This window comes from Leptonotus elevatus, chromosome 5, assembly GCF_054856555.1.
Source record: "Leptonotus elevatus isolate MCC_2025b chromosome 5, RoL_Lele_1.0, whole genome shotgun sequence".
Classification (NCBI taxonomy): domain Eukaryota; kingdom Metazoa; phylum Chordata; class Actinopteri; order Syngnathiformes; family Syngnathidae; genus Leptonotus; species Leptonotus elevatus.
Genome location: NC_141243.1, coordinates 2,604,363 through 2,624,958, shown reverse-complemented (window position 1 = coordinate 2,624,958; position 20,596 = coordinate 2,604,363). Strand labels below are relative to the sequence as shown.

General features: G+C 41.9%; 4 protein-coding genes across 8 annotated transcripts; 2 read left to right on the top strand and 2 right to left on the bottom strand.

Annotated features, from left to right (window-relative positions):
- Window positions 1-763: 763 nt before the first annotated feature.
- On the bottom strand, window positions 764-3,301 carry LOC147173293 (uncharacterized). The gene is made up of 3 exons (XM_086075258.1): window positions 3,248-3,301; window positions 3,116-3,164; window positions 764-2,821 (listed from the first exon to the last, which is right to left on the bottom strand). The coding sequence occupies exon 3, from the start codon at window positions 2,796-2,798 to the stop codon at window positions 1,119-1,121; it is 1,680 nt and encodes a 559-aa protein (XP_085931384.1). The 5' UTR covers window positions 2,799-2,821; window positions 3,116-3,164; window positions 3,248-3,301; the 3' UTR covers window positions 764-1,118.
- A 451-nt stretch (window positions 3,302-3,752) lies between these two features.
- Window positions 3,753-8,375, bottom strand: LOC147173292 (uncharacterized). Of its 5 annotated transcripts, none has more exons than XM_086075248.1 (3): window positions 7,154-7,304; window positions 6,996-7,075; window positions 3,754-6,236 (listed from the first exon to the last, which is right to left on the bottom strand). In XM_086075248.1, exons 2-3 carry the CDS (start codon window positions 7,066-7,068, stop codon window positions 4,480-4,482), a joined length of 1,830 nt encoding a protein of 609 aa, XP_085931374.1. In that variant the 5' UTR covers window positions 7,069-7,075; window positions 7,154-7,304; the 3' UTR covers window positions 3,754-4,479. The 5 variants fall into 5 exon arrangements, with proteins under 5 accessions (XP_085931376.1, XP_085931378.1, XP_085931374.1 ...); XM_086075249.1 differs by having other exon boundaries at window positions 6,996-7,072; window positions 7,154-7,228; XM_086075250.1 differs by lacking the exons at window positions 6,996-7,075; window positions 7,154-7,304 and adding an exon at window positions 8,315-8,375 and having other exon boundaries at window positions 3,753-6,236.
- Window positions 7,560-12,059, top strand: LOC147173291 (uncharacterized). Its single transcript, XM_086075326.1, has 2 exons — window positions 7,560-7,777; window positions 9,126-12,059. The coding sequence occupies exons 1-2, from the start codon at window positions 7,696-7,698 to the stop codon at window positions 10,190-10,192; spliced, it is 1,149 nt and encodes a 382-aa protein (XP_085931452.1). The 5' UTR covers window positions 7,560-7,695; the 3' UTR covers window positions 10,193-12,059.
- A 769-nt stretch (window positions 12,060-12,828) lies between these two features.
- spinb (spindlin b) lies at window positions 12,829-20,445 on the top strand. Its single transcript, XM_086075367.1, has 6 exons — window positions 12,829-12,944; window positions 13,688-13,932; window positions 14,014-14,062; window positions 14,129-14,379; window positions 16,321-16,554; window positions 17,763-20,445. The coding sequence occupies exons 2-6, from the start codon at window positions 13,881-13,883 to the stop codon at window positions 17,960-17,962; spliced, it is 786 nt and encodes a 261-aa protein (XP_085931493.1). The 5' UTR covers window positions 12,829-12,944; window positions 13,688-13,880; the 3' UTR covers window positions 17,963-20,445.
- The last annotated feature ends 151 nt before the right edge of the window (window positions 20,446-20,596 follow it).

The window sequence follows — 20,596 nt, the reverse complement described above, 5'->3', positions numbered from 1 at the left end:
GGGACAGAGCCATGTTACGTCACATTTCCTTTAAACACTTAATAAGCATTAGGGAAAACTGATGTCAGTAATTGTTGACGCTTTGCAGGTGAATTTTTTTTCCCACTCCTGCTTGATATGCAACTTCGGTTTCTTAACCACGCTGCCTCTCCATTGTAGCATTTTGCACTACATAATGCGCCACATATTTTCAATGGAAGACCGACAGGTCTGGACTGCTGGCACATCAATCGAGTACTCTCACGTTTTTACTTGACGCCACGCTGTTGTGACATGCAGAATGTGGCTTAGTTGGGATTGTCTTGTTGAAATAAGGGCGGCTTCTTATGTTGCTCCAAAACCTGCATGAATCTTTCTTTCTCTTTGAGAACAAACAAAATGAAGGTCAAACCATTTAAGAGTTGCCAACCCTTATCTTCACCTGTCGGGACATTCTGGACACTTTACACAAAATATCAGAAAGACTCCGAACAACACTAATATTGTCTTGATCTTTTTAATTTCCTTTCTTTGAAAAGGTTGAAGTGACAAAACATTTACTGCTTACTTGTTTTTATTTTTATTACAGGGTTGATTTATATGTCTTGGGACTATATTGGTATTCTAATATACTTTAATGGAGTTATATAAAGAATGACATGTCAGAGGTCTTGTGAAAAAAAAAGTTGTAATGGAAATATTTCTGATATGGGCTGCATGGTACATTAGCAAAGCAAAATTGATATTAAAAAAATAGAAAGAAAAAGTAAAATAAATTATAATGCCATTTTAAAAACATTTATTGTGCGTAACTGTGTCTCAAAAGTTACATTCATTCAGCACGCAGTTGTGCAAACAAACATAGCTAATACTGTATTATACAATTTTTTTTTTTTTTAACTTAGAGCAGTGCTTCTCAATTATTTTTTCACGCCTCAAGGAGGAAGAAAATATCTGCCCCCCCCCCAAAAAAAATTTTTTTGTGTCATTTGTCTATAAAATTGTTGTAAATGCAAATACTCCTTGCGCACTCTGACAATTTGAGCGCAACTGCCACCTAGTGTAGTGGATGTGTAATTACACTTGATTGTAGTACGGCAACAAACAAACAAAAAAGTTCCCTGAGGTAACCCCTGGCATCAACGTGTGAGGTTTCCTGCTGTGTGCACTCTCATGTGTTTTACCATGTTTGTCTTTCGAGAGAACGTTTTATCGCACACTAAGCAACTGTAAGGTTTTTCTCCGGTGTGTGTTCGCATGTGTCTGACCAAAGTTGGCCTTTGAGAGAATGATTTAGTACAAATTGAACAACAAAAGGCCTTTTCCGCGTGTATCTTCATGTGTAATAATAGGCTTGAGTCGTGAGAGAAACATTTTTTGCAAGTTGAGCAACTGAAGGGTTTTTCTCCTGTGTGTATTCTCACGTGCGATTGCAGATGTTGCTTCCGAGAGAAAGTTTTACCACACGTCGAGCAGATAAAAGGTTTTTCTCCAGTGTGCGTTCTCATGTGTATTACAAGGGGTGTTTCAAGAGAGAAAGTTTTACCGCAAGTAGGGCAGCAAAAGTTTCTTTCTCCAGTGTGCGTTCTCATGTGTTTCACCATGTATGAATTTTGAGGGAATTTTTTCCCACAAACAGAGCAAGAAAAAGGTTTTACGTCCGTATGTCGCGCCATGTGCGATGACAGATGCTCCTTACGGGAGAATTTTTTACCACAAACGACGCAGCCAAATAGTTTTTCTCCCGTGTGTGTTCTCATGTGTTTGACTACGTTTTCCTTTTTGGAGAATGTTTTATCACAAGTAGAACAACTGAAGGGTCTTTCTCCTGTGTGTGTTTTCATGTGCATTGCTAGGTATTTTTGACAAGAGAATGCTTTACCACAAGTTGCGCAACTAAAGTGTTTCTCTGGAATGTGTTTTATCATGTGCTTCGCCACGTCTGACTTTTGGGAGAAAGTTTTCCCGCAAACCGAGCAGCAAAAAGGTTTTTCGCCTGTATGTATTGCCATGTGGGATGTCATATGGCCCTTTTGAGAGAATGTTTTGCCACAAATTGCGCAACTAAAGGGCCTTTCTCCCGTATGTGTTCTCATGTGCATCGACACACTCTCCTTTCGAGCGAATGTTTTCTCACAAATTGTGCAACTAAAGGGTTTTTCTCCTGTGTGTGTTCTCATGTGTTTTGCCATGTTGGTCTGATGAGAGAATGTTTTGCCGCAAGTTGAGCAGCTAGCGGGTTTTTCTCCAGTGTGCGTTGTCACGTGTTTTACCAGGAGCGACTTGCGGGAAAATAGTCGACCACAAAATGAGCAACAAAAGGATTTTTCTTCGGTGTGTGTTCTCATCTTCGCAATAGTTTGTTGTTTTTTAGCAACGCTTTGGAAGATTTGTGAAGTTTGATGATTGCCAAGATTCGTCTCCGCCGCAGAGCATGTTGACTGTTTGTCATCACCTTCACAGTCTGCTTTGTTCCTCGAAGGTTGTTCCACGTCGTTGCTGTCTGACAGTGGGGCTAAGATGTCGTCTGGTGGTGGTCCTCCACCATTTGGACTGCGAGGATGAGGCTGTGACCCTTCGGGTGTTTCTTTATCGTCGTCTTCTCTTTTCACAGAGACAACAAGCAGCGGCAACAGGCTGATGTCAGCCTCCTCCTCTTCCTCCTTCATGCGAGGTCTGGGAGACTGTGGATCCTCTTTTTCCGCTTTCACATCAAAGGAATGTCGATCGTCTTCTTCCTTCTTAACTTGGCTGTGCTGTAGATCCTCTCGCTCTAAATTGGAGCTCGCCCCATGCGGCTGAGATGGAAGTTCTTCCATACCACTAATCAGCTGCTGGACAGCTGCAGGACACAGACAAGTCGGTTATTATGTTACTATACTGCCATACAGTTGACAATTTTCCTAACAAAACAACATTGTGATTTGGTGATGGAGAATGACTCTTTCAGACAAAATGGTGGACAGCCTCAGCACCGAGTGACCGAGTCAGACACAGTCGAGTTTATTTTCCCTTCATAACCAACGTAACTCAAAAGTAAATGACCGTAATTGTATTGCTGTTATTTATTTTGCCATGTACGTGACTCTCGTTACTTGAAATGTGAAACGAAGAAACAAGTAGACATGTGACTCACGGCAACAGATTCCAGTTGTTTTCCTTGTGGCTCGCACGACGCCATTTTCCTGTTGAACATTTCCAATATTTTGTGAGTCGCTCACGCACCAATTATTCCTACTTCCCCATGTTGTTTTCTACTGGATTTCACCTGGTCGTCGTATTTCTACGCCGTTGTGTGCAGCCGTGAAACCATGCCTTTTTCTTCTTCGATGGTGGTTTTATGGCAGGAGAGCATCCACGGTAACTCACGGCTGCTCTCTTGCGGCGATATTTAAACCACTTCAAGAGATGACACACTTTTTTTTGTCGATTTGTCCAGAAAATGTATTCATTTCAATAACACAAGGTCACATAATTCAAACATTTTCAGTTGTTTACGTTGTAAATTACTGTGATTGGTTAAAAATAGGTGACATTTCATGAATGGGCATATAGGATATTATTTTATTCTTCTTCTTGACTTTCATTACTAATAAATAAAAAAACGGTGTATTTTAAAGTCATTTCACAACTAAATTATGCCCCCGCAAAAAAAAAAACTGAGACTAAACAAAACGTGCATATTGTAATGAAAACGATCAAGAAATGACGAAGAACGAAGAATGAACACGTGAACTTGTGAAGTCATGCTCCACTTACTATCAAGCAGGCTTACACCACTGCAATCCAGGGGCTCATATTCCATTTTGGAATGTGCATGGAATAAAATTCAGAATTAACATTTTTGCATTATAGTGTAAATTTGCCCTAAAAAAAAATTTTTTAACACACAGCCTTTGCTGGCAACAAAAGTAAGTACACATTTAAGTGAAAAATGTCTAGCCATCCAGCAATATTGGAGGAATGTCCAGTCACTGGAAACATTTTGCCATATTTTCTTCACTTGATGATGATGGATGCATAGAGATGCTGACCACTATCATCCCCTCTCAGGAACATTCTGGATATTTTGTAAGGAACAAACAAAACAAACACAAACCAACACTACCACTTCCTTGATATTTTTAAAATATTTTCTGTCTTTGACTAGTTCCGAGTGACAAAACATTTGCATGTTTTTTTCCACATTTTGATTTATTTAACACATATATATAGCTAGCCTGGTCTAATTAAAAAAAAAAGTACATTCATGCAGTAACAGAACATTTACAGAATGACACATTACAAGAAAAATTTAAGTACAGTACGTCATTTTGACATTTGTGCATAACTGCATATATCAAAACTCAGCACTAATATTTTAAATATCTAATCTACTATACATGAATAGGCCGTTTTTTAATTTGCTATCATAATTGATTGCGTTCCACTTTTCACGCGATCCCAGTGAGATGTATGGCAACCGTTTTCAGAAATGGGTCGACCCGACAACGTGTGCCGTCAAAATGCGAGGTTTTCACCTGCGTGTTTTCGCATGTGTGACATCAAGTCTGGCTTTCGAGAATATTTTTTATCGCACAATGAACAACTAAAGGGTTTTTCTCCTGTGTGAGTTCTCATGTGTCTTACCAAGCTTGTATTATAAGCAAATGTTGTTCCGCAAGTTAAGCAACTGTAAGGCTTTTCTCCAGTGTGTTTTCTCATGTGTGACCTCATGTTTTTCTTTCGAGCGAATGCTTTATCGCACAAAGGGCAACGAAATGGTTTTTCTCCCGTGTGTATTCTCATGTGTAGTACCAAATTTGGTTTTTGAGAGAAAGCTTTGCTACAAACCGTGCACGAAAACAGTTTATCTCCTGTATGTGTTCTCGTGTGTAATTCTAGGCTTGATTTATGAAAGTAAGTTTTACCGCAAGTTGAGCAACTGAAGGCTTTTTCTGCTGTGTGTCTTGCCATGTGTACCGTTCGGTACTTTTTACAAGCGAATGCTTTACCACAAACCGAACAACAAAAGGGTTTCTCCCCGGTGTGTGTTCTCATGTGTGTTACGAGGTTGTTTCGACAAGAGAATGTTTTACCACAAGTAGAGCAGAAGAAACGGTTTTCTGTGGTGTGTCTTTTCATGTGCTTCAACATGTTTGATTTCCCATGGAACGTTTTTCTACAAATTGAGCAACAAAAAGGTTTTACATTTGAATGTGTTATCACGTGCGACAACATATGGTCCTTTCGAGAGAAGCTTTTACCACAAATTGAGCAGCTGAAGGGTTTTTCGCCTGTGTGCGTTCGCATGTGTTTCACCATTTGTGAATTTTGACTGAATGTTTTACCACAAATTGAGCAACCGACAGGTTTTTCTCCAGTGTGCGTTCTCATGTGCAGTCGCAGGACTAACCTGCGAGAGAATGTTTTGCCGCACGTTGCGCAACAAAAGTTTTTTTCCTTACTGTGTACGACCATGTGTTTTACCATGTCTGAATTCTGGGAGAACGTTTTCCCACAAACTGAACAACTAAAAGGTTTTTCCCCCGTGTGTATTCGCATGTGCGCAAACATGTGGGTCTTTTGAGAGAATGTTTTCCCACAAATTGAGCAACAAGACGATTTTTCCCCTGTATGCGTTTTCATGTGAGATTTCACGTGGTCTTTTCGAGCAAACGCTTTACCACAAACCGAACAAGTAAAGGGTTTTTCCCCTGTGTGTGTTCTCATATGTTTGACCATATTTGTCTGCCAAGAGAACGTCTTGCCACAAGTTGAACAAGTAACAGTTCTTTGTCGTTTTTCAGCGAGGCTTTTGACGCAAACTGCGGTGGCTAAAATGTTTTGAAACATTTCAGAAGTTTCGCCATCGCTAAGAGACGTCTCCTCCTCAGAGCGTTCCCACTTTTCATCGCCCACTTCAGAGTCTGTGTCGCTCCTCGAAGGTTCGTCCATGTCGCTGCTGCTGTCTGACAGAGGAGCCAAGAGGTCATCTGCTGGTGGCCGTCCACGGTGGTCACCACTTGGGCTGCGATGATGGCGCTGGGACCACTCGGGTGTTTCTTTATCATCGTCTTCGCTTTTTACAGCGACACCCGGCAGTGGCAACGCGCTGATGTGAGTCTCCTCTTCTTCCTCTTTCATATGGAAAGACTGTCGATCATCTTCTTCCTCATTAACGTGGCTGGTCTGTGGATCATCTTGCTCCAAACTGGAGCTCCCCCCCAGCAACTGAGGGCGGAGCTCCTCCTGACGACCAATCAGCTGCTGGTTGTCTGCAGAGACGCAAACAAGTCAGTTATGTTACTGCTGCCATACAGTTGACGCTTTTCCTAATAAAACAGCGTTCCATGCCAAGCAGAGTTTGATTTCACAGAAACTTACTGTATTTGTTGATAGCGATGGCACACCAATTAATATAAACTTTACAGACACTTGGATAAGGGATAAGGCAGCTACAGCCCACCAAATTTGAATATTTTTGACAAAAAGGGGGCATGGCCAGTGGCCACCTTCCTTTGAATTTTCAGGTCAATCTCAACAAAACAGACGTTGTTGGAAAATGTGCATATTTTAGTTACCATTTGAACTATAATTTGACCTTAAAATTACCTTGGGAATCACATGACCTTAAAAAAAATGTTCCACGAAATCGAATCACTTTTTGTTTTTTGTATCTATCAGCGATTTAGAAACGATATGAACTACCCGGACCATCACCACTTCAGTATCAGATGTGCTGTGTTGCTAAAACGATCAGCACCCACAAATTTCAGATTCTAACATCTCCCCTGCAACATTAGATTAAATAAGTCAACATTTTAAAATGTTTAGGTGGAAAAGAAGAAAAAGAACAAATTCTAACCTTACCTAATGGTTAAGCAAACCGGACTATCCACATCCATTGTTTTTTATTCATACTTTTATCAGTTGTTTTTGGTGTTGTTGTTTTTTAACTACGCACATTACTCGCTTTACTTGATTCATAGATGAAACTGTGAAACGCAGAAGGCCAGTTGTCATTGTGGACAGACCTTGGATGTTCAATTCGATGTGACTCTCGCCAACAGCTTCGAGTTGTTTCCCTTGTGGCTCACACGACACCATTGTTCTGCTGAACATTCAAAATGTTATTAAACGCAACCGCGCCAACTATTTCAACTTCTTGATGTTGTTCTCCACTGGATTTCACCTGCTCGCCGTCGACTTTCTTTTGTGTTGCCGCGATGCTAGGCTACGCTAACCATCGCCGTTTTCTTCTTCGATGGATGTTTAGCGCAGGAGAGCATCAACGGTAATACATGGCTGCCATCCTGCGCCGATATTGAAGACGCGTCAAGAGAAGCAAATACAAGAGAAGAGCCGACAAATAACTACGTCGTCACGAAATTGCTGAATATGAACAAATTTTCATGGGCTTCAAGTGATCGCGTGCCTTTTTCCTTAAAATCAACAACTATTGTATTGGACAATGTAATGTTACAAGTGTAGCTCAAACGTACAGACGTGTCCTCAATTCCGCCGCTAGATGGCAGCCGTGCGGTAACTTGATGCTAACCAGTAACCTCCTGCAAAGCCACCGTAGAACAAAAGAAAACCGTAAAATGGTGCGGCTGCGGGCGATGCGGAAAAAACGCGAAGGCAACCAGGCGAAATCGAGTGTAAAAAAACCCAAAAAGTTTAATTAGTTGGTAGGGAGCAACTAATAATGTATTTTGACTATTTAACATAATAATGGCGTCGCATGAAGAGAACGAAATTCATCGTAAACAACTGGACGCCGTTGACAAGAATCACAACCTGATGTACATCCAAGGTCAGTCTAGTCAACTTTTAACATTTTTATTAATTAACAAAGTAAATAGACTGCTATAACAGGAAACATAATTAGGGTTAAAAGACAATGGCTATAGAAGCGCGGGTTTGCAGTCATTCATTATGTAATTAAAACATTTTCAAGACGATGTGCTTTACTTCCATCTTCATGCTATAAATGCATGTAGCTTGGATTAGATTTGAGTGTAACTACATTTGTCGATGCTGCATGCATCCCTGTATATGGGGCTTTATTGTGCTGGTTCGTGTCACGCCGCAAGGAAACTTGAAGTTTGACGTCAAACGTTGGATTCTGACTGACAGCACAAATTTGGGATCTGTGGTGAGATGTTATTTGACACGGGGCCAAGTTTGCGACATAACCACTTTAGACTAGAGAAACACAAGCAATTTGTAAGGCTAAACATCCTGAAAATAAAGAAGATCCTGCTAGAAAGTTTCCAAACAGGCAAAGTGCACCGATGTACAGACATTCCTAAAAAGAAAGCGTCAGGTTCAAATGACAAATAAAACTTACAAACAATGAGGAGAGAAGACGTTCCAGTTTCAGTTTACTTGCAAGGAGAATAGGAGAGGCTGTGTACAAATATCCTCTATTCTAAAACAGCCCTCCTATAAACCTCTCTTTTTATTCAAACTTGAGGTTCCTAGGTTACATGAGGTGATGCCTCTAAAAGGGGGCGGGGTCATTCAGCAAGCAGGCATCACCTTGTGCTTGTTTACATTTCTTGCTTATTCGTAGAAACGTTTTTGCATATTCGTGGAATTGACCATATACATATATCTTGATAAGCACTTTTAGCACGTCAATTCACGTCAATTCAGCATTTAATAGCAGAGAAGGTCGTCTAACGCTGTTTCCTCATATCTCTGATCTCCAGCCGGAGAGAGGAGCAGGTTTCAGTTCTCCTGATTCCGACCTTTGCACAACAACAACACTTTCACAGCAATTATACAATTAATAAATGTTTAATAAAACATAATCAGTCAGTTAAATCATAATAAAATCATCTGTTCCAAATTGTATTCCTACAGAAAAAGAAAAAAAAAAGAAGCTTTAATTCTCCATTCTGGTTCTCTTGGCCGCCTATGAAACTGCTCACTTTCCATTAGGGATGGGTTAGTAGTACCGAAAGTGGTAAAGAGATACTTGGCGTCAGTATTGGTCAATACTCGTACTGCTATCGGTCTGGAAAAAAGTGTTATTGAACATCTCTACTTTCTATTTCTATGTGGCTAATGGGGCTAGCGGCTAACAAACAAACTGTGTCTGAATCTGTGCTTGGTGCTGTCCAACAATATGTCTGAACATTTACTACTCCATCCAGGCGTCCAGCAAGTGACTGATCGTCAGGATGAACTTCCCCCGCAGTCACAAGTGGGGACATCCAGTTTGGAGAAAGAGAATCCACAGCGCCCCTGCATCAAAGAAGAAAAAGAGGATGTGGAACATCCACACGTTAAAGACGAGGAGGAGGAGGCTGACATCAGCAAATTTCCGCTGACTATCATTTGTGTGAAAAGTGAAGATGACGAAGACGAACCAGCTGAGGGGTCCCAGCTTCGTACTCGCGGCCCAAGTGGAGGACCACAACAGGTCGACCTCTCAGCTCCACAGTCGGACTGTGACGACGCCGCGGAGGAACCTTTGGGGAACGATGCAGACTGTGAAAATGACAACAAGCGGTCCAAATGCTCCGAAAAGGAGACACCGCTCGGCAACGTGGAAACCGTTTGTGTTAAACGTTCCGCTAAAAAACAACAGATGAAAAAACCCTTCAGTTGCCCGTTTTGTGGTAAAACATTCTCTCGGAAGGAACACGTGCAGGCACACGTGAGAATCCACACTGGAGAAAAACCCTTTAGTTGCTCGACTTGTGGTAAAGCCTTCCCTCATAAGGAAACCATGATAGCACACGTGAGATCACACACTGGAGAAAATCCCTTTCGTTGTTCAGTTTGTGGTAAAACGTATTCTCGAAAGACACACGTGGAATCACACATGAGAACGCACACGGGAGAAAAACCCTTTCCTTGCTCGGTTTGTAGTAAAATGTTCTCCCAGAAGCCCAACATGGTAAAACACATGAGAATACACACAGGTGAAAGGCCATTTTGTTGCTTATTTTGTGATAAGGCGTTCCTTCATAAGTCACACGTGGAATCGCACATGAAAATACACACGGGAGAAAAACCCTTTAGTTGTTCAGTCTGTGAGCAAACATTCTCCCAGAAGCAAAATCTGGTGTCGCACATGAGAACGCACACAGGAGAAAAACCCTACAGTTGCTCAGTTTGTGGCGGAAGCTTCGCTCAGAGTAAGACTTTGACTGCACACATGAGGCGGAGACACAACAAAGACAGAAAAATGTTGACCGCTACTCCCCCGCAATAGCGCAGCATCCCAAGCCACGCAAACATTGCCTGGATTTTTTTTTTTTTAATAATCTTTTGTTGTGTCATCTTGATCTCATTGATTAATTATCACCATCTTAAATCTTTTGTGTTTTGAAGCTTTCATGTTATGTCACATCTATGAGTCGAATGCATGCACTTTTTTTTTTTACTTTCTAAAATAATCAGACACAATTGTGACTCACATATTTCTTCATCTCACACAGACAATATGCAATTCCCACATCAGTTGTAAAGTATTGAACGTTTCAAGCAAGTCCCAAATTACTGTGCAAGAAAGTAAACAAAAGTCAAGTCATGCCAAGTTATCACTTGGATTCAGTAAATCCAATCAGGCAAACAAATTTACTCAGCTGCCACTTCTACTAAATGCCTTACCACCCCAACTCTAGACAATGAATCTAACAAAACGAAATTTAAAATATGAATTTTCCTGATATTGTCTCCATAGTTAATTGTCAGTGTAGAATTCAATTGCCCTCTGTCCTACCCGCTTTGAAGAAGAAAATGGAAAATGGTTGCATCCTACCACACCAGGAACAAAGTCAGGAATATTTTACCTTTACCATCCCAGGCAGACCACAGTCACATAAACTATAACTTATTTGGAATTGCTTCAGGGTTAATATGTTGTAATGGTCTGACAATTTAAGAAGTGAAATGTAGTTCGCAGCATTTTTGGTTAATTTGGTGTTTGATGAGGCGCAGGGGTAACTTTGTCCAGATTACATCGAGGATTGCTGCCTGGCTATCCTAAATTAAATTTTGAAAACAATGCATTGGAAAGTCTTCCAATGATCCCGGGAGAATTAAGTCAGTAAACGTATGTTTATTTACAAAGAAACACGGCGACTGTATGGCTTTATAGCTGAAGTGGAACAAGTCCATAACGAAAAGCACAAACACTTATTTTTGCTTTACGGGGTAGATGCCTCCGACTTCCGGGTTTTACACGTCAACGGCATTTCCGGCCACTGCTGGCCGCGTTCCAACACTCGCACCCCCACCCCTGCGCCCCCTCTCATCGGCGGGAAGGCGTCTCGGCTATCTGAAATGCTTCGAACACTGAGACAGACTTGCAGCCTGCCCAACCGAGGGGCACAAAGGCGGAAGCGCAAGTACTAGAACGTGGACCACACGTTGCAAACCAGAAACGGAAACAAAGTTGACCGGTAGCATATAGTCCATTGCTGCTCTCTCTCTCTCTCTCTCTCTCTCACCCCGCCCCCTCGCTCTACTGTGTTAAATTATAAACAACATTTCTACTTCGTCCGTCCCGACCGCCAGGTGGCGGTGCTGAAAAGAATGCTTGTGGAGAAAGCGCGGGCGGTGTTGGGGTGGCGGGCGCTCCATGCTCCTGGGTTTGTTCTCCGGCCGGTGGCCCCCACGGGGCCCGGGGATTGTACCCTGACGCTGCCGCGGCCTGGAGGGCCCTGGGGGGTTGTGCTTGCCCTGTCCTGGCCGGGGTTTACGTGGAGGTTTTCATGCATGTCAGATCCACCACACCAGCATCTACCGAAATTTAAACACAACTGCTTCTTCCAAAACCTTGACCCTCAAAATTGTCACTTTCAGGAGCTCCCCAAAAACGCCATTTTAGTTCAACCATTAACATTGAAGCCATTTTCAACATTTAAGATTGGCCAATAATTTGTAAACATCACACCCACACACTGAATATAGCTTCTTTTTTTTATATGGAATTTGCCAATTTGTGATTTATGCGGTTTTTGCCAGACATCAGCAGAGAAACAAGTGGTTTGTCAATATTTACATCTATCTATGTGACACCAATACTGTGATGATAAATATTGAAAAATCGGTATGAGAATAAACGTTTATGATCATCAGATTTAAAAGTCACACTTTGTTTTGTGCCGGCCTCTTTCTCAAGTTTGTGTTTGTGTGTGTATTTATTGCTTGGCTTAGCTTTACTTAAAGCCCGATGATAGTCTCATTTTCGAGGGGGTACTTCAAACACCTAAAACTACAAATACTACTAATATACAAAATAAAAACTATTCCACAACAATGAAAGGCATTAATTTAGCGCACTTACTTCATCGGGCGTTGCTTTATTAAGTTCCGTTTATTCGTTTACAGGCAGACTGCCACATTAAAGATGGCGGATAAGCCGACGACCTATTGTGTGTGTGAGCGTGTTGCTATTTCATATTTTTATAAATATACATATATTTTTTTCCCTTCACAAAAAAACGAAATACTTTTTATTTGACAGACTCTGGAGATCAGGTAGACATAAAAAAAAAAGTTGTTACTTGTGACATGATGTCAATATTTTGCAGGAAAATTGTAACACCCACCGCGCACACAAGGCTCACTATTTAGCAACATGAGAAAAGGCGCGACGACGTTTAGTGTGACTATTTTTTTTATATCTTACCTCCGGTGTGATCTTTTAAATAAAAGTATGGTTTATCGCAAACATTTACAATAAAAGGCATTAAAGATTATTTAGTCCTCAAATAATCAATTTCAACAGTATGCTATCCTGCGTGTGAGGCCATCGTATCAACCGCTAGTACACTGCTTGTACCGTAGTTTACGGGGATACTTTAACTTTGAAAATCATCGCGTCCCAACTTCCGCAGTGCTTCTGATGTTAGCACTGCTAGTTTGGTTTGGCGGCGGAGAACGCTGGTGGAGAAAAAGCGGATCGATAGGAACTCGGAGGTCGACTGCGATTGAGCCGCGACACTGAACATTAGTCGGTAAGAAAACGGACACATTCAGCGCCACGCGCTCGTTTCTGCGCTTTGCGCCAAAGCAAAGCGGTTCCATTAGCACCCCGGTGTTTGTGTGCTGTCAGCCCACCGCCTCCTTTGTTCTGCACACACGGTTGCGCATTTTTGTCAAATGTTTCCGCAATGGAACACGAGTCGTGCACGCGAGCCAGATTCCAAACACATGCCCAGGCTACACGTTAGCTTTCTGTTACTCTCTTGGCCGCTGAAGGGGAAGAACAAAAACATGTTTTCCCTCGATTGTGTGCGTACCATTCAGTACATTCCAAACATGAGGGAAGGTCGTGACGTCACTATCAAGCAGGAAAAAAAGAAGAAGAAGTCGTGTTTGGCGCAGGAAAATGACGTTGCAGCTCATTGATAGTAAATGATTGTATCATTTAAATGTTAATGGCCAGGTCCACAAGTGTATTTTGGTTCTGGTCTAAGTGAATATTGTTCCTGGTCCAAGTGTACTTTGGTTCCAAATCAATCCATATGTTTCCAACTTAAAGGTGCATGATGCAATGTTGACGTGTTAAAATAATCATATTTTTCACCCACACATGTTATAAGAATTGTATAATGGACAGGAGGCACTACTATGGCACAATGGCTGTTGCCCCTATTTTCCTGTAGAGTGAAATAATGATCGGGGATTCTGGACCGAAACTCTAAGCTTTCTGGGCATGTTCTGATGGTTAATGAAACTTCTTTTTTTGTGTCTTCAGGTCGGAACACAAGCTGGAAGTTGGTCTTTCTCTCCAGGAGCTAGTCTGCACTCCCCAGTGTGAATGCTTCAAGGGACCGCCTAATCCCTGGTGCTCCTCCTCTCCCTTAGTTCCCTCTCCTCCTTCCCCCACCCTGTCCCCACCCTGTCCCTCCAGTGCCCCCTCCCCCCTCCCCCTCAACCCAGGTGGGTGAATGAAGACCCCCTTCAAGAGCACAGAGGCCCCGCGGCCCCGAGCGGACAGAGGTCAGTGGTCAGTGGTCAGTGGCCGCAACGAATGTCCCTGAGTTCAAAACCGAGCAAACCCGGGATGACTTTGCGTTGCAGGACATTCCGGCGTGCCAGTCAGCATGATGAAGAAGAGGAATCCTCACAAGTAAGACCAAGATGAAGACAACAAAGCAGGATAAGACGTTCTGAAATATGCCGTCTTCTCTGGCAGGAAGCAGAAGACCAGCGTGGGGCCCAGTAGAACGTTATCCCCAACCAAGACAAACATCGTCGGTTGCAGGATCCAGCACGTGTGGAAAGAAGGCAGTAAGTCGTCCCAGTGGAAGGGGACGGTGCTGGACCAGGTCCCCGTCAACCCGTCCCTATACCTGATCAAATACGACGGCTTCGACTGCATCTACGGCCTGGAACTGCACAGCGACCATCGGGTCCACGGACTGCAGGTGTTGCCCGACCGAGTGGGTAAGGAAGCGCCGAACATGTCTGACCAAGCAAACACGTTGTTACGCTATTAGTTAAGGACCGTGAACTAATCGCAAATGCAGACAGAGAGAAGTAACGTCACAATGTCCATGATGACATTGAAGTAGCCACTAAACGGCCTACGAATCGTAATCATCTTTATTGGCCACGTTATTTAAAAACACACGAGGAATTTGTCTCTGGTAGTATGAAGTACAAAAGTATTGCAGTAACAAGCAACGATGACAAGCAAAGAGCAAAAACCGAAGCCCGCTCAATGTGATTTTTGCCGTTGCCTCTCAGACAGAATTCAGGAATGTGCGGCTTCACCTTGGAAAGCACCGCGCGCGTATCATTTGGGCATTTGTGTCATGTTTACATCTGACATCCTCTGCAAAAGAGCTACGTTTGTAACAAAAGCGTACTTGGCCAACGACGGCCATGCAGAGTGCGGTGTGTCCTGTAATAAAAATAAAGGCAGTCAAATACTCACTCGGGTGTCCCATGCTCAATACTGACAGTGAACTAACCACAAAGGGTCCCATTCTTAGGACAGATTGTGACGTGGCCACCAAATGTCCCATTTAAAGTACAAACTAATCATGTTGTCCCCTTTGCTTATGAGGAGAGCGAAGTAGCCACAGTGTCCCAACTATAAACACAGACCTCAAACTAACCCACAAAGTAGTTCATTTTATCCGCCATTTTTCAAATTTGTAGTTTTAGTCTAGTTTCAATCACGCTTGATAGTTTTTTATCATAGTCAACCTCATCCTGTTTTTATTTATTCCATTTTTAGTCGACTATAAATCTACCCGTTGTAGTCAACAAAAACTGTCAACATTTTAGTCAAGACAATGATTTAACCCCTATATTTTTTTGTGTCAGAACATTATGTTCAACATTTCACATCTAAAACTATTTCACATAAAATTTTCTTTCATCTCTTTGATATAAAAACAACTTTACGCACAATTACAGTATATCAACAAGTGGCTACTATGTTTCCATGCTACGAGCTAGTAAGTTAGCCAGCATTAGTTAGCGGTCGGATTAACATAATTGTTGAAGCGTTCCAGCCATTGGATTAATGTTACGTTGTAACTAGTGTTGTTCCGATACCGGTATCGGCAGACGCCCGATACTGCATAAAAACAGTGGCAACAAGTAACATGCCGATACTATTATTTCCGACGCTAATATAGGACTTTGGATGCAGCATCTTGTGTTTTACTTCGTGTGACGTGTTCACTGCATGCCAAGCTAGGATATCCTGTTGGCCCTTGAATGCACTGAACCAATGGCAGGGCAGCTTTTTCATGTTGAGAAAAACAACAACCAAAGTATCGGAACGGCATCGGCCGATATTGCAAAACTGGGAATCGGGGGCCAAAAAAACACTAGTTATAACTACTAACTAACTACTAATTTCCTTCTTTCCTTTTTACCGTGAATCCACCTCCTGTCTGTCACATCTGTTTGTGCAGATTTGAAAGGGGGTGTGTCACCCTGTCACATGACAGCGTCACAGTGACAGATTAGTCGAGACAAGGTTTTACAAAACGACGGTTCTGTGAGTCCAGCTTTGGCTGCGTTCAGACTGCGGGCAAATCGGATTCCTCCTCAAATCAGATTTTTAGGGCAGACTATTTTTAGCAAGTGTCCAAATCCGATCTGGCCCTGTTCAGACTGAGCCACATTATTGACTCATCTGACAGGTTGCTGTAGCAACGACGTCGAACGGTGTTTGACGTCATGCCACGCTGTTTAGCGCTCCGTACTTCCCGTTCCTTGCAAGCGCGTTAAGCCATTTTCTTTTATTTTTCTTTCTTTCATTTAACCTGCCGGTCGGGAGAAACGAAATAGAAACATATCATTTTTCACTACCACAAAGTGATCGAGTGATGATTTGACGTTCATCGTTGTGGCGTTTGACTTCAGTGCCGGCCCGCGTGACTGACGCGCTGCTGGCGGACGCCATGATCGGCAAGGCGGTGGAGCACATGTTTGAGACGGAGGAAGGGCCCAAGGAGGAGTGGCGGGGGATGGTGCTGGCCCGCGCGCCCATCATGACGTCCTGGTTCTTCATCACGTACGAGAAGGACCCGGTGCTCTACATGTACCAGCTGCTGGACGACTACAAGGAGGGAGATCTGCGCATCATGCCCGACGCCAGTGAGTGAGACCAGACCGCAAGATAAAATGGTGGCCTGTGGACCACGTACGCCTCGCCTGGTGTCGTATTCCAAATCTGGCCCACAAGAATATTTATAACGTTAAATTGGTTAAGTTGTATTTATTTTTAAATTCCTTTATATAATGACGTTATTGACTAATTGTAAGTAAAAACAATTATTTGTCAAATACATTTTTTTTTTTTTATAGAAACGTAACATGTTATGTGTTTTATAAAATATTTGGGCAATTGTAATTACATGAATTATAAACAATATAAATTTAGTAATAGTCTAATAGATGATTTTACACATACAATTAACATTAAATAAATGGCTAATTGATTGAAAATTATATCTATTTAAGTCCACCTTAAACATTTCTTGACAATATGTGACCACTATTTTCAACTCAACTCAACTTTATTTATAAAGCATTTTAAAACTAGCATTGCTGTATACAAAGTGCTTTACATGCAACGTAAATCAGTCGTGCAGTAGAGATAAGTAAAACAAGAACGACAAAGCAAACATTTTAAGTAAATAAAGTTTACAATCAATAAATTAATAACAAGAAGCATGTAAATAAATACATAAATAAATGAATTAAGCATCAAATTATAGCCGTTATTTTTTATTTATTTATTTATTTATTTTTTATTAAAGCTGCGCTCGAACGCGTCCTTTTCTTTACTCCCGGCAGATCATTCCACACTCATCAATGTAAAAGCTTGCAGTCGTGTTGTTCATCCTGTCTTAGGGTTTGCACTTCTATGGTGCAGAAGTGGAAACGTTTTTATTTTGAGTTAATTTTATTGGATTTTTTGAGCATTCCAGCAATACATTCAAATCACACACAAAAAAAAGAAATTAAAACAACGCGGAAGTGAAAAAAAAAAAGAAAGAAAGAATTGCAAACTCTACCCGGAGACAGTAGCGCATGACATCACATTCTTAATCTGTAACGTTAACATTTAAACTTTCTTGATGCAGCTTTAAATAAATAAAAAATTGTTACATATTTTTTCATACATTCATTTATTGTAATAATTGGATAATTGTAATTCTAAATAATATAATCTGAAGTAAGAATATAGAAAAATTATCATTACACAACCCATAATAATTTTAATGAAATTAAGGAGTTAAAAAAGAGAATATGAATGACTGAAGTAAAAATGGAACCTATTTCCTCTGATGTTCCCGCAGGCGAGAGCGCGCCGTCGGACCGCGAGCCGGGCGAGGTGGTGGACAGCCTGGTGGGCAAGCAGGTGGAGTACGCCAAAGAGGACGGAGGCAAACGTTCGGGCATGGTCATCCATCAGGTGGAGGCCAAGCCCTCCGTCTACTTCATCAAGTTCGACGACGACTTCCACATCTACGTCTATGACCTGGTCAAGACCACCTAAGGCCGCCCCTCCTTCCACCAAAAGACCTCCGCCGATGCCCACCATAAGACACATGGACACGCTTGTTGTTCTTCTAGAACACGCCAGTCACTGTAAGCCCCGCCCCTTTGGATGACGCGCAGGAAGTTGTCAGCAGAGCTTGACTGGACCGCTCTGGAACGTTCGCATCATTAGCTTGTGTGGCTATGCTTCAAGTTGGAGTCAAACTTTATGGGAATTCATTGTTGGCAAGCTAACTGGATACCATTGATGACATCACAACATTTAAGGATCTCTCTGGACCGTTAGCTAGCACTCAAATTGTTGTTCAAGTTCATGGTGTTGTTCACAAGCCAATAGGATGCCACTGACTTCACATTTAAGATCTGTCTGGACCGTTCTAGTTAAAATTCATGAGAACGCATCATTAACAAGCCATTGATAACATCACAGCATTAAATGATCTCTCTCTGGACCGCTAACGTTGTTAGCATCATTAGCTAGCACTCAAATTGTTGTCCAAATTCATGGCTAATTTGTTGGCAAGCTAATCAGTCGCCGTGACATGACAACGCTTCATAATCTCTCTGGGCCGCTAACATTGTTAGCTTGAGCAGCTAGCATTGAAGTTGTAGTCCAAATTCATGGTAACTCGTTAGCAAGCTAATGGAACACCACTGATGACATCACAACGTTTAATGATCTCTCTAGACCGCTAACTTTCTTAGCATCGTTCGCTAGCACTGTCCAAATTCATGACTAATTTGTCGGCAAGCTAACAGGATGGAATTGAAGACATTACAACATAAACGCTAGCGTCATTAGCTTGCACAGCTAACACTAACACCGTAGTCCAACTGCATGGTGAGTCATCGAGAGTAAGCTAACTGTAGACCGTTCACTGAACAATTTCACTCTCGACTGCTAGCACCATTAGCATTGTCACTTCACACAGCTAGCACTCCAGCTGTAGATGAAATACAGGGAACTTGTCGCAAACTAATGAGACAGCCAATAAAACAAACATCAAGCGACCTCGGAAAGGTCTGCGCGACATTCTGCACTCGACCTGCTGACCTTGTAGCATTCCAGAACGTTCCCAGCCCTGACACAACAACAAGGCGACATCATCTGGCCTTGATCTGATGTTTGGGTCTTCTCGAACGTGTGCTTCAGTGTGATGTTCTTGAATGTCATTCTAGAAATGTTGTTCCTTTGTTGTGCTTTAACAATCAGTTAACTGTTAGCGGATCTAAAACTGAAGAACAAGACGGAGAACATGACATGAGTTGGGATTGATCCGTGTGCTTCAGCTTGATGGTCTTGGATGTCATTCTAGAATGTTTGTTTTGCTTTTTGTCGTGCTATTACAATCATTTGACTTAGACATTCTGGAACAACGTTCGGAGCTTGGACTGGAGAACAAGATGTGGTCTGGTGTTGGATTTGATTGTTCCGCGAGGATGTGGTTGAGCATGATGTACTCAGCCTGTTTTTGGTTGGATTTTCTAGAATGTTCCTTTTGACATTTTAGAACAACTTTCCAAGCGCTAAAGAACAAGGTGGAAAACGACATAATTTGGCATTAGTCTGACGATTGGTCTTCTCGAACGCCTGCTTCAGCGTGGTGTTTTTGGGCGTCACTCTAGAATGTTCCGTTAACTGTTTGGACGTTCTATGTTCCAAGTTTTACAAACAAAGATGGCCTTTTTGCGTTGGTCTGATGAATGTCTAGAATGTGCGCTTGAGTTTGTGGATGTTCTCACCATATTCTTGGATGTCATTCTAGAATGTTCCTTTTGCTGTTGGATTTTCAAGAACAACATTCTGTGGTGTCTGAAGAGCAAAATGTGGTCTGGCATAGATCTGTTGATTGGTTTTTAAGGATATGTGTTCCGCGTTCTAAGATGTAATCCTAGAGCAAATGTTCGTTTTGCTCCTTTATACTTAACACAAATCAACCCTTGGACATTCTAGAATGTTCTAAGCATCATCTGAAGGACAAGATGTGGGTTTGGTGTTGATGGGACTTCTATGTTACAATCCAACCCTGCTTATCTCATCAGCTGTTTCAAACGAGATGAATGATTGGTGTTCCACATGTCATTCTAGAACATTTCTTTTGCCTCCTGCTGTGCTTTAACAATCTTTTTGGACCTTCTCGAACTTGCAAAGAAGAGGCGAAGAGCAAGCTAACATTCTTAAATGGAATTGATGTCTAGTTTAGTTCAAGGAAATTTTGACTCATTTGCGTTGCCATGGAAACAACTGTAGGGGCCGCTGTAACATGCGTGTTGTCTGTGCATGTGCCATGCGCGCCACATGCTTTTGTGTACTTTATACGTTCTTGCATGTTTGTATCTTTTGTGCCTTTTTTCTTTTCATTGTTGGAGACTTCGTCGTGAGTTTAAGTTTTGGACATACTGTCCCTTTAAGAGTGTGCCAACTTTATCTTCAAGCTGAATAAGGAGAAGAAAACAAATAAACGATTCATTTTTCCAGTTCTTACAAGTCTCTTAATTATGTTTTGTACACCGATCGCAGGCACATTCAAACCGGAAGTACGACAATAAGATTTACTATGAAGGAGGCCCCTGATTTAAATAAATATTAAAAAGGACATGGATGACAATTTCTTTGTAAAAGGAAGTTCAT

What these genes read in the sequence shown, in the direction of transcription:
- LOC147173293 (XM_086075258.1), bottom strand. Translation starts at nt 2,798, where the DNA reads ATGGAAGAACTTCCATCTCAGCCGCATGGGGCGAGCTCCAATTTAGAG.
- LOC147173292 (XM_086075247.1), bottom strand. Translation starts at nt 7,083, where the DNA reads ATGTTCAGCAGAACAATGGTGTCGTGTGAGCCACAAGGGAAACAACTC. An exon ending in CATCGAATTGAACATCCAAG is followed by an intron (nt 6,237 to 6,995) that starts GTCTGTCCACAA and finishes GCGTCTCTGCAG; the next exon opens with ACAACCAGCAGCTGATTGGT.
- LOC147173291 (XM_086075326.1), top strand. Translation starts at nt 7,696, where the DNA reads ATGGCGTCGCATGAAGAGAACGAAATTCATCGTAAACAACTGGACGCC. An exon ending in CAACCTGATGTACATCCAAG is followed by an intron (nt 7,778 to 9,125) that starts GTCAGTCTAGTC and finishes TACTCCATCCAG; the next exon opens with GCGTCCAGCAAGTGACTGAT.
- spinb (XM_086075367.1), top strand. Translation starts at nt 13,881, where the DNA reads ATGAAGACCCCCTTCAAGAGCACAGAGGCCCCGCGGCCCCGAGCGGAC. An exon ending in AAGAAGAGGAATCCTCACAA is followed by an intron (nt 14,063 to 14,128) that starts GTAAGACCAAGA and finishes CTTCTCTGGCAG; the next exon opens with GAAGCAGAAGACCAGCGTGG. An exon ending in GCGCATCATGCCCGACGCCA is followed by an intron (nt 16,555 to 17,762) that starts GTGAGTGAGACC and finishes ATGTTCCCGCAG; the next exon opens with GCGAGAGCGCGCCGTCGGAC.